Source organism: Bombus fervidus, chromosome 2, assembly GCF_041682495.2.
Source record: "Bombus fervidus isolate BK054 chromosome 2, iyBomFerv1, whole genome shotgun sequence".
Taxonomy (NCBI): Eukaryota; Metazoa; Arthropoda; class Insecta; order Hymenoptera; family Apidae; genus Bombus; species Bombus fervidus.
Window position 1 is genome coordinate 16491287 of NC_091518.1, and position 15429 is coordinate 16506715.

Here is a 15429-nt window from a genome sequence, read left to right on the forward strand (position 1 = left end):
AAAAAGAAAAGTATAAAATTTTTTGATTATCAGATGAAGAAAATTAATGTGCAAAACAATGTTATTTGTTAATATATATAATACGATAGTCAACTCTCGACATTAATGACGAAAAAAGGCAAGAGTAATTTTTTTATGCCACACTGTTTAGCTTATATGAACATATAACACTCATAAAAAATAAAATTGATTATTTCATAACTATCATTGAGCTTAAATAAAAAATATCTTACGAAACCACGAGTCTCTCAACGTTACTCTTTACGAAAAGATTTTTAAGATTATTAACACTTAGCCAACCGCGCGCGCCACAGCGAGCTATACGCTATTTCCACCGCGCATTTTTCCAAGTATCGAGGATTAATTTTCACTGCTCAAGAAACAAAGAAGTTTAAAAATTATTTAAGTGGTCAGTTATATTTTACGGTGATAATTTTGTTTAACGATTTTACATATTGTTTATACAAAACATCAAATTGAAAGTATATTAAAAGTATAAAAAAATATAGGTGGAATTAAAAACATTAAAGATGACTAAAGATAAATAACACGATTTGAATTTGAAATTAAAAATTCATAATGCATTTTAATATTTTTTCCAGTGTGATATCGTTCGAATAATTGATAGTGTATTTTTTTAATTAAATTTAACGCTACTAAATTGGTTAACAAAAAAAAAAACGCGTTACTAAAGTCAAAAAGGGAGATCTCCCCGTTCGGTTACGCAGCGATGTTCTTCGTAGAAGGAAAATCTCCCTATTATGTTGGCTAAGTGTTAAAATCATTCGATTTCATCGACCGATAAGAAATTACGAAGTATCAATTTTACACAACTTTCAATAGCATTCACGTTATATTTTACAGGCCGAATTACCCAAGCCAGATGAAATGTCGGCGATTGAATTACAAAGACATACGAATTCTTCGGTTGAAACTCCAGAAATCAATCAAATTCCAAAACTATTGGAGAGTCCGAAAGAATCAAAAGTGGAGATCGATGCGAATTATGAAAGTTGTAAGAAGAGCCGAGACGAGCGATCGCAGGCAACCGTTCCACGTCCACAGATCATTGTGAAATCGTTCGATATGCCGAGCATCGATTGTGACGAACAAGTGGTCGAACCAATCGTAATCAAGCAGGAAGCAGATGAAACAATGTATGAAGATTATTCATACAGATGCGAACCAACATCAACCACGGAAAAGCCAAAGTGCCAGGACCTGTCTAAGAGGCACATCGTCGAAAAGTCTCATCCTGGAATCGAAAACGTGGTGGAGAAGTTGAAAAAGAACGCAGCTGCTGCTTTACAAGAGACGGCACCCCAAAAAGTGGACGACTCGAAGGATAAGAACACAGAAAATCTTCGTTCGAGGAAACATTCGGAAACGATACCGAGAAAACTAGAAAACGGTTTGAAAAAACACATTCTGAGATCCTGCGAGAACTCTCAGTTCATGGAAAACTACGAAGTGGCACAAGAAATCGAGGTATCTTCTTCGGAAAATGCTCGTTCGGCTAAAGACTCCCAAGATGATCATAATTATGTAATAACGAACGAACATCCTTGCGATTCTCCTACGAGTGGCAAGCACCCCCTGCCCAGAAACTACTTTTTAAATAATAGTAATGAGACGAGAAGTAGTAATGATAATATGGAGCTAAACGGCGATAAAGAACCTATCGTAAAAATGGAAAATATCTCGCCGCCCGAGGTCTGTGGAGTGGAAGTGCAATGTACGAACAATAAGGCGGTGACGCCTAAAAAAGGAAAATTGGAACCGCTAGAAAACACATTGGCCTTGACATCTAATACTGAAACTCCCAGATCTCGATTAGTTAATAATTCTAAACCGAAACCTATAGTTGATGTTAGTGGGTTGGAATTGCTGTCGAACAGTATTGAGCACTTGGAGCGCTTGAAATCCAACGCCAATAGAAGATCTGAATTAGATAGATCGGTTATCAAGGGCAGGGTGATTTTTCCTTCGGAAGAGAGCTACAAAATCAGCCACAACAACAACAACATGAACAGCCCTTTGGGGGTGTTATGCGCTTTAGCAGAACAGAGATTTATGGAGGAAGTAGGGGATGTAACTCACCGGAAGTCGAATTTGGAGAGTTCCGAAGAAATATCTCATGCTAGTAGATTACTATTGAACCTGGGCAGAGCGAATAATGTCTCAGAAAATGAAACAAAGACATCGGACAAGAGAAAGTATGTGCAAGAAAATTTGGAAGATTCCGAGAGCCCGAAGAGGCTCAAAACCAATGGCGAGTTGGAAGATGAGGAATCTAAATACGACTCGTATTCCGAAGATGGTGATTGTGGTAAACGGTACGGTAAAAGTGAGCAAGAAAATATTGTGTCTATAATGACTAATAATACAAGAGGAAGCTTAGATTTTCCTGAAGAAAACGATATTTGTATCGATAACGAAGATAATGATATGTTAAATAACGCTCCCCTTGGTACTAGTAGTCCTTGTAATAATGTAAACTACGAAAGAAAAGAAGACTTTGAAGAATATGAAAGGAAGATATACGAACAGTTATACGGACAGTATCATATGAGTGAAACTTTTAGTAGCAAGGAATCTACTGATTCCTTGATTATTGATGATAATCTATCGGATTCTGATGCTGAAATGTACGATGAAAAGATGTATTCAGATGATAAAATGGTGGAAAACGACGAAGATAGCAGATATGAGGATAGAAGTCATATCTTGGGAGAACATCGTGATTGTCACGATTATAGAAATTTGCAAGCGAAACTCGACGCAAAGAAGTTTATCGCTAGAAAAGGACACATGGATAATGAGACAGACTGGCCGAATATGGATGCCATGGAACTTGACATGAGAGTCAGGTTGGCTGATATTCAAAGACAATATAGAGAAAAGCAGAAGGAATTGTCTAAATTGATCCCGAAAAAAGACGAGAAGAAGAGTCCTGGAAGACCGCGCAAGAAGAGTCATTCTTCTAAGTGAGTCAAATTCTACACTCTATTATTAAATCATTTTAAATATGTTTACGTAGATATAAATTTTGTTATTTCATATATTTATGTTAGAATGCATTTGCTAAAGTATTTTTTTATAGTATACCATGTATTAAATTGAACTTTTCAAAGTAGTGAATAAGAAACAAGAAACAGATTTTCCATTTCTAGCTTTGGGAAAATTTGATTTGAAAAATCATTATATATGCATGCATTTAATTATATTTTTCTAGATAACAAAATTCCACTTTATACTTTCACAAACGAAGTCTTATATGAAATTCTTTATACGAGATTAATGTAAAAAGATTTTGTTTCACATTATTAACTTATTTTTTCACGTAGGATCGTTTCTTTCTCGTAACGACTAAGACAATTTTTATAGTTTGGAAAAAATATAGTTTATAAACATATATATGCAGAATATTTTTCTTTCCGCAAGATTTCTTGAATAATTTAATGGAAAAAATCTTGATTAAAATTTTAATAGAAAATCATTGAATTACCGTCAAAATGATTAATAAAACATGATTAATAATGTTTACAGTTCCGATAACGGTCTCCTCACATCCCTACCGACGTCAGAAGCGACGTCTTCACCCCACAAATCTCCATTGCAATCGTCGGATGGAGCTCCGCAGCCATTAGCTTCAGCTGTCCTAGCTATGCCAAGATGTAACGTGAATTTGGTAAAACTGGGTGAACAAAGGAGCCACATTAAATTACTGGATAGTATACCAAGTATTCCTATGCCGGTTGCACCAGTTGCTTCGCCAATCACAGTATTACCATCAAACAAATTGCCGCAAGAGGACGACGAGAAAAACGCCGGCCGGGTAAATCCAATATTAAATATGAAAAAAAGAAAACAACAAGAAAGATCAGAAACAGACTATTAAATAATAAAAAATAACAGAACTTCAATAGCTTATATTTGTAATTATAATTCAAAATTTTAGAAGTTAGGACAATTCTGTTATTTTTGACGAAATAAGATACCAAATTCTTAAAAAAAAAGAAAAACGTAAAAAAATAAAAAAGAATTATTTTAATGATGAAAAATTACTTATCTGTAATGCTAAAATTAAAAATGTTTATAATGTATATATAATAATAATATATATCATATATTATATAAATTTTAATATATATATATAAAAACATTATAATATAACATCGTTATATATAATTGTAATATATATATATAAACATAATACAATGTATCATGTATATATATATATAACATGTATATTAATTATATTGTAATGATAATTAAGATTTTTATCAATATACTTCATATATATGATTTTTTATTAATTTTATTAATTTTTTAAATTTCGAATATTTTTATGACATCAGTTTATGATATCAGTTAACTTCAGTATCACTAAATTAGTTAATAAAAAAAAAAAAAAAAGAATGCGTTGTCAAGCTCAAAATGGGATATCTCCCCGATCGATCAGGTAACAATATATTTTAAAGTAGGGAAATCTCTCTATTCGTAAGCCAAGTATTAAATGCATGAAATTGAGGAGACTATAATATATATGTATAAATAAAGAATCTTTTTCTGATAAATTTCATTAGGTCTCTGACAAATGTATGCAACTTGGATATGATACATCATCTCCAGCACCTACTATTGCGAGTTCTAGTTCAGCATCGAAGAAACGGAAGGTTGGTCGACCCAGGAAATTAATGTGCTCATCCGGAGGTGTCAGACACCTTACGGAAACGATAGTTGCTAAGAAACCTAAGAGTAAAAGTTCCTTGGTGGGCTATCTTTTATCGAAGAATAGACATCTTCAAACAAAAGTGAGTTTTGCTTCTAGCTTTGTTTATTAGATACTTGAGATATATAAGATACACTATATCTATAAAATATATGCAATAGAGTATAGAGAAAGATATATGAATTTTAATTTTATTATATTTATTATACATAATGTTCTATTTTATTTTATAATACTGTAATTATAAAATAATTTCATTACAAACTATAATTTTATAGTATAGTATATAGTATAGTATAGTATAGAATAATATAATACGTAATTATTAGGTTGTCCAAAAAGTTCTTTTGAGTGATCTGGTGGTTTGTTTACTTAAGCAGAACGAAAGAAGGCCCCGAGCGGTGATCGCGGAAAGAACTCTTCGGACGACCTAATATTATATTTTCTAATACGTAATTATCTTGTTATCACGCATGAAGCATAATTTCATTTTATTTGTATAAACAGTACGTGGGAAAAACTGGTTACACTCCATTACCATTCAAGGCTGGTCTATCTTCCATGAAATCCACTTCCAAGAGTCACAAATCGACAAAATCGAAGCCGAAACCAGCGAAACAAACTCCTCTACACAATAAGAATGTGATCAGCTCGATTATCGCGGAAAAGGCAAAATTAAGTCAAGAAGTGAAATTGGATAAGCAAAATAAGATGAAGCCGAAATTGAAAGCTGAAGCGAAGGTGAAGACGTGGGAGGATGACGAAACCAGTAGTGTCACGGAAAATATATTGCCAGAATCCATCGCGGAGGAACCGGTGAAGGTAACGTAAAGAGAAAGATTCAATTATCAAACTATTCAACATTAGACATAAATACGAATACAATTTCAGTGTACGTAAATAGGATATTTTTTGAGGATTAATGATTGAGATAAAGTTATACAGAATTTATATGTAACATTTTGTTATGGAAAATAGTATAATTAGAAGACTATATCTTCTACTATATCTTCCACCATTCACCACTTCTTCAAGAAATACAAATTCCACCATAATCAAACGCCATTCCTACCAATATTTCATCCACTGTAATCTACTCTCTGATACCTTAGGAAATCCCAGTGGACACGGCCGAACCTGTCGAAAACGAACCCGAGAAAAGTAAACACGAGAAGTCGAAGAAGAAGAAACGGAAGTCCAGTTCGTCATCGCCATCGCGACACAAGTTGAACGATCGAGACAAAAAAGAATCGAAACGTCGAAAATCGCTCGAGTGCAAAGAGTGCAAGGAATGCGCGAAAGCTGCTCGAGCGGAGAAGACGGAGATTGTGAACAAATGCAAATTAACGTCGGCGCACTTGGCTATAGACCAGTTGAGGGTCTTAACTGCGATGGGTGGTCTATTTTACGCCGGAAGACTGAGCGCGGTTCAGGCGCCTGACGTTTATGCGATCACGCTGGACGGCGAACGAGGCAACAGGCCTCACATCCATTCCAGAGAAGAGATTCTACGAGACGCGGTAAGTTAACGTTGATTTATTTTACTCTATCTTTCGTCCGTATAGAGGGCTCATGTTCCTGTTTTCCGTTACGGTTTACAGATCGTCGAGGTCTGTCCCACTTCCACGAAAGAGCTACCGCCTGGCACGAGATTATGCGCCTACTGGAGCCAGCAATATCGTTGCTTGTATCCGGGCACCTCGGTCGAACCGTCGGAACCTGACCCTGAGCTCGATGAGAAATTTGTTAGCGTGGAGTTCGATGACGGAGATAGTGGCAGGATAGCTTTGGATGATATTAGACTGCTGCAGCCCGATTATCCCGTTGTTGGTAAGTTTGGATGTTTTCTAATGTATTAGGATGTCCAAAAAATTTCTTTCGTTTTATGAGAAAATAATAGACGCGCAACGTTTTTTGTTTTATATTATTTTGTCGAATTACGTACGATCGATTTTGTTCTGTCGAGATAAACACCGCGACATTTCACAGACTTGGTTTCACGTTCGTATGAAGGTGCACTGTTGTAAAAAACACGTTTGCGAAAGAAAGACATTTTCCGGACAACCTAATAACTACTTACGCAGATTTGAATTCGGAGATGTGAACTTGGAATTCAACTTTGACATTTTTATGGTATTGGGTGGGATATTCTAAAGATTACTGGTTTGTAAGATATATTTTTCTTTGGGAATTTTTAATTATTATATTGGAATGATTTAAGGATTTCTTTTTAACTTTTTAAAATTATCTTGGATTATTAGTGTTGACTTTTGTGTACGAGTACTACGAAATCTACCATCGTTAAAATTGTATTTCTAAACAGTATAAAATTGAACCCAATTTATTCAAACGAAACTTTCATTTAGTACCAGGTTAACTGAATTTCTATCGATTAAATCCACTTATTTGCACAGGCAATACCTAGTTGGGAGAATCGGTGAAAGCTTCTATTACTTGAACTTCAGTTATATATATATATACGTATATAAAGTATTTGTTCTCAGATAGTTTTCACGAAATTGAATGAAATTTCACTATATGTATTTATAGTATTTAATAATCCCTGTATCATCTGAACACACTCATGTATATCGAATTTTTTATCAAATTATAGAATATGACCCCAATCCCCTGTTATCGTTGGGAAAACGTCGACGACAAACGTCAATGTCGACGGAGGATAAACGCTCTTCCAGTAACAGTCAACCTTCTACTTCCACGAATGCGAATAACGTGTTGGCTCCTGTTTTATCCACAACGAGTTGTTACGTTTCCCCGTCTGACGCACAGTCCCTGGATCGACAGAAGGTGGACGACGTAGATGCAAAAGTCTTGGAAGAATATCGCGAAAGGAAACGAATGAAGAAAAGGAGAAAAGATAAATTGAAGAAATTACAGGAGACTCAGGAGGGGAAAAAGAAGCACAAAAGGCACAAATGTTGCGAAGAACACAGAAAGCACAGGCACAGAAAACACCGTAAACACAAGCACAGGCATAGTCATCACAGCAGTCAAAGCGAAGGAAGTCATATTAGGTTTGTTCTTTTTCGCGTTAAATTATGATGGTACATTGGATTAATTTTTTTAATTTTTCAATATATAAGGTTTCTTTTGAATCATCGTTTGAAACTAGTAAAAATCTATATTTATTCGATAACAATTTGAGATCTATGATTCTTGTCAATGACAGTAGAATATACGTAAATATAAGTAAATATGAAATAAACTATAAATTGATTGAAAAGATTTTATTGCAGTATGCCTTTGATATTTTTTAAATTATTAAATATAGTTATACAACAAAAGTTCTTCATTCTAAAAATACTATTATTAAGGAAATTTATTTAATCATTATTAATATAAATGAAAAACATAAGACATTAACTCATTAAGGGCAAACGTAGAGTTAACAGGTGTGTTTCAGTTATAACTATTTTTTTATTAAATTCTATATTTTACTATTGTTATTACAGCAAAAAATTGCAATGACTTAATTGTCAAGTCACGCTTAATCTATTCAAAATATACCAAGGCACACGCTATACTATCTTTCCAACATCCGTACAGCAACTCGATTATCCGATTCTTCACTAAAGTTATTAAATCATACTTGCAACAATTATCTAGCTCTTAATAGGTTAATCAACCTTTTCGTTGCGAACAGCGCCTGTAGGCGCTCAACCAGAGTCGCTCTGTCCAAGCGAACAGCGCCTATAGGCGCTTAGTCACAGTATCTTTCTCCGAGCATCGTGCGATCCGCGCGACCGATCTCCCATTGTCACGCTGGCTGCTCAAAGAGCAATTCGTTTTTGAGCGCATCGCAGCGGAAGGGTTAAAAATGGAAAATGTTCCTTCCATACTTCTTTATTACTTTCGTTTCGCGCAATGAAATTTATAAATGAATAGAAAAATACTGAAAGATTTCTAATAAAATAAATAAGTAAATAAATAAAATAAAACTAAAGCTCTACATTAATTTTTCGATCTTAATTCGAATATTTTTAAATGCCTCTTAGCAGTGGGGAAAGTTCCTGCGGGCAGAAGAGCGAAGAAGAACTGCCCAAGGAAACGGTAGCTACAGTGGAATGCGAAGAAGAAGTCGAAGAAGAACCAGCAACGCAAGAAGAGGTAGCCCCGGAACCGATCAAAGAACCCGTTCGCGAGGAGAAACCCGAGAAACCTGAGAAACCCGAGAAGCCCGAAAAACCGAAGAAAACAGACAAAAAGTCGAAAGTGCGTGAACGACAAGAATCGGTGGAAAGTCGAAGCAAAATGGCAGCTTTCTTGCCAGCGAGACAATTGTGGGGCTGGGCTGGAAAAGGTTACAGACGACCCGGTGCCAAGGGCAGAGCCAAGAAACAATTCTTCCGAGCCATTCAACGAGGTAGCGAGACGATCCAGATCGGTGACAGTGCGGTCTTTCTGTCGACTGGCAGACCCGATAGACCTTACATTGGACGCATCGAATCCATGTGGGAAACTTCAAGTTCCAATATGATCGTGAAGGTGAAATGGTTCTATCATCCTGAAGAGACCGTGGGTTGTCCGAAGAATTTGAAATACCCGGTAAGAATATCATGATGTTTTAAATAATCACACTAGCTAGAAAAATTATTAGTACGCACTCCTATTCTTTAATGAAGAGTCCTTCTATCAGATTTTACATATCATTCGTATAGTATCAAATTTTGAATAGACGTACAAAATTATTACTCCGCGATACGAAATATCGTTACTTGTGTACTTGGAGTTAATTGATTAGTATGTAGTGGCTATGATAAGTACAACGTGCAAATATCTTCTGCAGCCACTATACTTTGAAACAATACAGATTTGTTATCACTCTTGCATCTCTTTAATTATCACATTTCTGCAAGTTTTGTTCTGGTTAGGACAATAAGAAAAAAGCAGATATCGAAGGAAACATTGTTATTTAGAGTAAAATTATTTCTGATGAAAAAAATGTATTAATTCGATAGACGATTTCGACAGAAGTAATTTCAAATTTATGGTTGATAACAGATAATTAAATTGCACAGTTTGATAAACGCGAGCACGCTGGAGAAAGCATATTTTAAGAACAGACATATTCTCAAAAAGGATTTTACATGGACATAAGATTTTTAACATACGTACATTTACTACATATTTTACCATGCACGCACCATAACACTCACCATATTTCATCCTCATATCATTTCAAAACAGTAAGAAAGAAAAATAAATTTCCAGCGAGTCACTCAAACAAATAATTCAATTATAAGTAAAAGGCAAAAGAACAAATAATCAAAGAAAGATAAAAATAGCGGTAAAAAGACCAATAGTGCAAGTGAACATATCATTTCACGTAATTCACATCCACACACAAATCCTCAACAGTAGAACTACCAGTCTTTATCTTTCACTATGCCACAATCATTACACAATACGAGTATCGTTATAGAAATTTTCTACACTGCAAGACACGAGCCTCGAGCGCTCTACGATGTATTAATGGATTCTGTTCAAACGAATGTCTCTAGGGTGCCCTATTCGAGTCCCCTCACATGGACGAGAACGATGTTCAAACGATCTCTCACAAATGCGAGGTGCTGCCGCTTCCAGAGTACACAGAGAAGCTGGGAAAAGAACCGCACAGATATCTGACCATATACGATAACAACGACATTTACTATTTGGCTGGATATTACGACCCCACGACGTACCTGTTGACCATGCAGCCAGGGGTTGTTTGAGAACAGCTTAAGCTGACGATTAGGTTAACTGGTGTTACTTAATTGTTGTCAGCCAATAAAATATTATGCGAAATTATATGAAACGCCATGGCCGTTAACGCCGTGATCGAAGCTGTTACGTCTGCCAGTTTTCAAAGATTTTGAAACGAGGTGCGAGGATTAAGATTATCGTACGATTCACGTACATGAACGAACGAATCGAGCATTCGTCGATTCAGAGACATTAGATTTTTACATTGTGAATAACGAGCACGTTCAATTTTAAATCTTAGCTCGACGATACGATCGATGACACAAGCTTTCGAAGAGGCATTCAAAGTCACCACAAGGCACAAGCATTATTTATTGTCACGATGGACAAGAGATCGTTCCCATTTATACATCGATCATATCTTGTCTTTTTTTACGGTTATTATGTATTACATACATTGTTACGATCGGTTTCCTTTTGATCGAGCATAGAATCCATTCGAATCTATTTTCTCATTTATATACATTGTTTATGCGAGATAATCGTTGTTGATTTGATAGTTTTCCATTCATATTTTTGCGTCTTTCGCGTCGCTCACAGATTCGACAGGGTTGTATTTCATTTTTGGTGCTGAACGATGAATGGAGAATATATTTTCGTGAATCGCGGGATATTGTTGTGACGATATGATTCGCGTTTAAGCGAAACGCGAGTGTTGTCTATTTTTCCGATGGAATACGAGGCGAAACGTGCAATGACAAAGTTGTATCGCTGTTCTTCACAGGAATACTTGATTATTTGTGCGTTAGCGTGATACATATATATATATACGATGCACGTGGGTGGTGCAATTTTTTCCGAGATTTCTTAGGATCCAAGAGCCTGTAAATAAGAACCGGAAGAGTTTAATATTTACAGCAAAGAATTTTCGAACTGGGATAGAGGAGGAGGCTTGTGCCTTGTGTATAACAAAGTTAAATAAAACGAAATCAATAGCTTAATTTTTTTGATGCCTACGGGTTGCGTTTGCCGCTACTTGGATCACATTGAATTTCACACTAACGTACATTGATAAATAATTACAAAAAACGCAAATACATATAAATATATATATATAAATATTTATATATATATATTATATATGTAGAGGACAGATGCAATAAATCTATGAGTGGCATTAACGAAAAAACGCGAAATCAACTACGGAAATATTTATAAAAATGTTTTATCGACTGTAAATAGAAAATACATAGTATATATACATATATGTATACTGTACATAAACGTTAAGTGCGTATATATCTGTAAGTGTAAAATCAGATTCGCTCTGATTATTAATCGTTAGACTAGTGTTATATATCGTTGTCTAAACCGCGGAAATACAATACATTGTATTGTATATACAACCACACACATGTACTCGTATTGGAAAACAAAAAATCGAAAGATTTTGTGCGAATCTTGTAGCCCGATCACGCAGACTCTATACATAAAAATAACAAAATTTCAAGTTGCGAGACGAAGTGGCCTGTTCTGCCAGTCCGATTCTCGAGCTTTGAGACTTTCATTGCTGTTTCCTTTAATACTCTAGCGATCGGCGTTTACAAGACGCGATGTACTTAGATTAAGAATCACCTTCTCACGTTAATTTCTTCATCTTTCGAGTATCGCTCGCTTACTTCAACGTTGTACGTAAATAGAAACTTAGGTTTTATAGTGATTCTTTTTATGATTCCATTGGTATAGATAGAAAAATCCGTATGTACTTGTGACGAACAATACAGGCAGTATTCTATACTCAGAATGAACCTTTTATTCAAAATTCTTGATAAACATTTCTTGATGAAAGTAAAACTTTTATTATGAAAGTTAAAGTTCGATGTAGACTTTAAGTAAGATGTTAGCAAGTTAGCACAATCGATAATTCTTCCTAATTATCTATCTATTACTGAAATATTCTTGTGTCCATTGGCACTGCTCGCTTACAACAAACAAAAAGATTTAACGTATGATATAGATATAGAAAGATATAACGTAAAATATTGATATAAAATAGAAACGAGAAATTACGTATGTTAACGACAATCCTTTCGTATTTTTCTCTAAATTCAAGAAAATGTTTGCTCATAGAAAGACACGTTGTATCGGATATAAATCAATGGACGTAGAAGGTTTCTGATATTGATTTTTCATTCAAATTGAAAATTTGGACAGAATGATTATTTCTCAGAGTAATGCTAATCATTTAAACATGTCTTTAAAATAAAACACTTGTAACAGTTTGTATTCTCCGTTCGAAGTGAAAATTTAAGAAATTAGTTTCAGCAAAGGGATCAATTACTACTTAATGGAACAAAAATCTTCATTAAATCTTCGTTGCTTATTACCACATAGATACTCAACCGTCTGACGTTCTCTATCTACGATAATAGAGACAAAAACAAAAAAAGCTTTTATAAGCTTCGAAATACAGTTTGCACGGCACTGATACGTATGATAAGATGGAGAGGTTGACGTGAGCGGATTTTCCACACTTTGTATATTTGTCTTTTTTTATTTTCTCTGAACGATCGAAGCGTCTGGAGCGTCGAATCCACGGCGAACCGTTGTCGCTGGTGATACGATATAAGGTGCTACATACAACTTTTTTGTTTGTTGCGAGCGCGTATTAAACAATAAGTTGACACTCGCGGATCGCTTTTTCATACTGTATACGCGTTCATTTTACGAGCATTGCGCTATCATCCTAGAATTAAGATGTTCTTTTTCGATTTTTTAATCGTTCTTTGTATCTCTCCGCGGCATTCGTTTCGTCGACAGAAAGAAAGGGAGAGCCGACCACCTTCGCCCACGATTCTCGATCACTTTAACGATCAAATAACGATCGTTTCTCTTCTAATCCGCGACAGATCTTCGTAGAGGAACGTTAATAACAGATCCATCAGAGACACACGTACGCATAGCTCGGATGGTCAAGGTACCGATGACGCTCTTCGTCGATCAGCAACGGATCGAGAAATCGTCGATTTTTCGCCGATTCTCGATACCTTGGCTACTTATTACGCGGATATACGTGTCGTTTCCCGGTTCGGTCCTCTGGTTTCCCTTTTGAAAGAGGATAACACGAGAAAACGCGAGAAAAACACGATCCTAGTACAAACTGCAGATACAATAATTATCATGCATTTTTTTCTGCTGACGTTCATATTTATATGGGCGAGATATAACGGGAGAATAAAGCGAACCAGAGTACTTACGTCGTGGCGCGTATGATTGTTCGCGTGTAAATAGATCATGTGAGCTGTACAAGGATCGGCGAGTCGCCTGTCTTAGACACAAGCTGATCGATCTCCATAGATTTCTATCCCTAGTGTACATTCATTGTTATCGTCGTGCGTGCACGCTAGCGCGCAGAGACGTCGTGGTCGAATCTCAAATACCACGACGATCGACCTATCCTCAGATAGGTCTCACGCAGCGCGTGCAATCTGTATATTGCATAGTATTTTTCCATTAAGGTAGAAAACGACGAGGAAAAGGCAAAAGAAAAAAAAGAAAAAAAAAAATGAAAAGATACTGTCGATGAATCGTTATCCTACGAGCGATCTTTGATGTTATTCGTTGACTCGATGGTTTTCCATTTTGATGGTCCATATTGTTCTCTCGATGAAAGATATTCAAATGCGTTAAACGGAATGACATGGACGAGAATGTACATAAGTGATCAAAGTGGGAGCACCGGCAGAGAAAAGGAAAGAGATCTTAGTCGAATCATTCCGATAAACGTTCAAAGAATAAAAATGGAATACGAAGAGAAAACCACGCAGTCGACGAAACCGATTGCTCGAAGGAGCAAACGGTTCTTCGTTCAGAGATGTCGTTTCTTCGACGACGATTTTTTCGATGCTTCGATTCTATGAGGAGTAGCCTACCGGTAGACAACGTAGACGAGGCACGTTCGCTTGTAGATTTGTAAATAACGTAGACTTAGGTAGATCGAGGGAAATGTCGGTGTCCTCGGTCGTTTTTTTATACGTCCCCAAAAAAAATCAATTTCTTGGTCGTTGCATTCGATCCATTTTGCTCCTCTACGTCATCCAATGTATCTTTCTATGATAATTGGAGAATGGGAACAGATAGTCGAAACGATGCTGCGTTTCGCGTGAAAAAACCGAGGAAACAAAATGTACGATAATGACGAAAGTTAATGAGAAAAAAAAAAGAAAAAAAAAAGAGAGATTTAACAAGTGACCATTGTATATACACACGATGAATAAAGAGACGCCGACATTTCGCGACGACACTCCTCTTTCTTTGAATTCACATGGAATTGAGGCGCTTCTAGTTGAGGGCTACGATCGTTTCTTGGAGGAACAAATCGAACGAACCACCGTATATCGACAAATCGACTTATATCGCGTAAAAATGAACCGCGATGTGACGTATCCTTCTCGAGGGGACCAGGCTTGCTTCGCTCCGGCAGATACGACATTATTTTCCTTGTCATTTTTCGGCGAGACGATTCAGAACGAGCGAGAGAATCCGTACGATTTAAGCGTATACCGTTCGAGCTAGTCTAGCCGCTACGATAAGGATAATTTGTAAGCGCCTGGTCAAGATAGCGGATGAACGAGAAGTTCGTGTCTCCGTTTATAGAAGAATCGAAACGAACAGTTTCTATTGAGTTGGCAACGAAGTGATTGCGGATTTCGCCATTAAATGATAATTTGTCATTGCCACTTAATGACAAAATCCGCTATCACTTAGTTACTCACCCAATATTATTTTGTTTAGAATTTTTATTATCTTCCCATGTAGAATCTTTCTTATTTTCTAGGCTTGTAATAAATTTGAAATTTGCTTGTACAACAGTTTCCTTTGGATTTCATAAAGAGATTGACTAAGTTAAAAAGAGGACGTGAACGTTATCGTGCATCCGGTATCACAAAGAAGGATCCCTCTTTCGTCACGTTGCGTACTCGATTGCC

The 15429-nt window shown here is 36.0% G+C and overlaps 1 protein-coding gene and 1 long non-coding RNA gene across 8 annotated transcripts in view; both read left to right on the forward strand.

Annotated features, from left to right (window-relative positions):
* Wge (BAH domain and coiled-coil containing protein winged eye) overlaps positions 1-12249 on the forward strand; it is a 335350-nt gene extending 323101 nt beyond the window's left edge. For 6 of the 7 annotated variants that reach the window (XM_072022207.1, XM_072022208.1, XM_072022204.1 and 3 more), the window contains 9 exons: positions 865-2987; positions 3550-3838; positions 4590-4817; positions 5243-5557; positions 5848-6255; positions 6337-6565; positions 7350-7770; positions 8752-9301; positions 10258-12249. In XM_072022207.1, coding sequence (XP_071878308.1) covers positions 865-2987; positions 3550-3838; positions 4590-4817; positions 5243-5557; positions 5848-6255; positions 6337-6565; positions 7350-7770; positions 8752-9301; positions 10258-10470 — 4776 coding nt within the window. In that variant the 3' untranslated portion in view covers positions 10471-12249. The remainder of the gene's footprint in view (positions 1-864; positions 2988-3549; positions 3839-4589; positions 4818-5242; positions 5558-5847; positions 6256-6336; positions 6566-7349; positions 7771-8751; positions 9302-10257) is intronic. The other variant, XM_072022206.1, reaches the window with a different exon arrangement.
* The window catches only part of LOC139998019 (uncharacterized), a 268768-nt gene that overhangs the window by 249448 nt on the left and 3891 nt on the right, over positions 1-15429 (forward strand). The window lies entirely within an intron of this gene.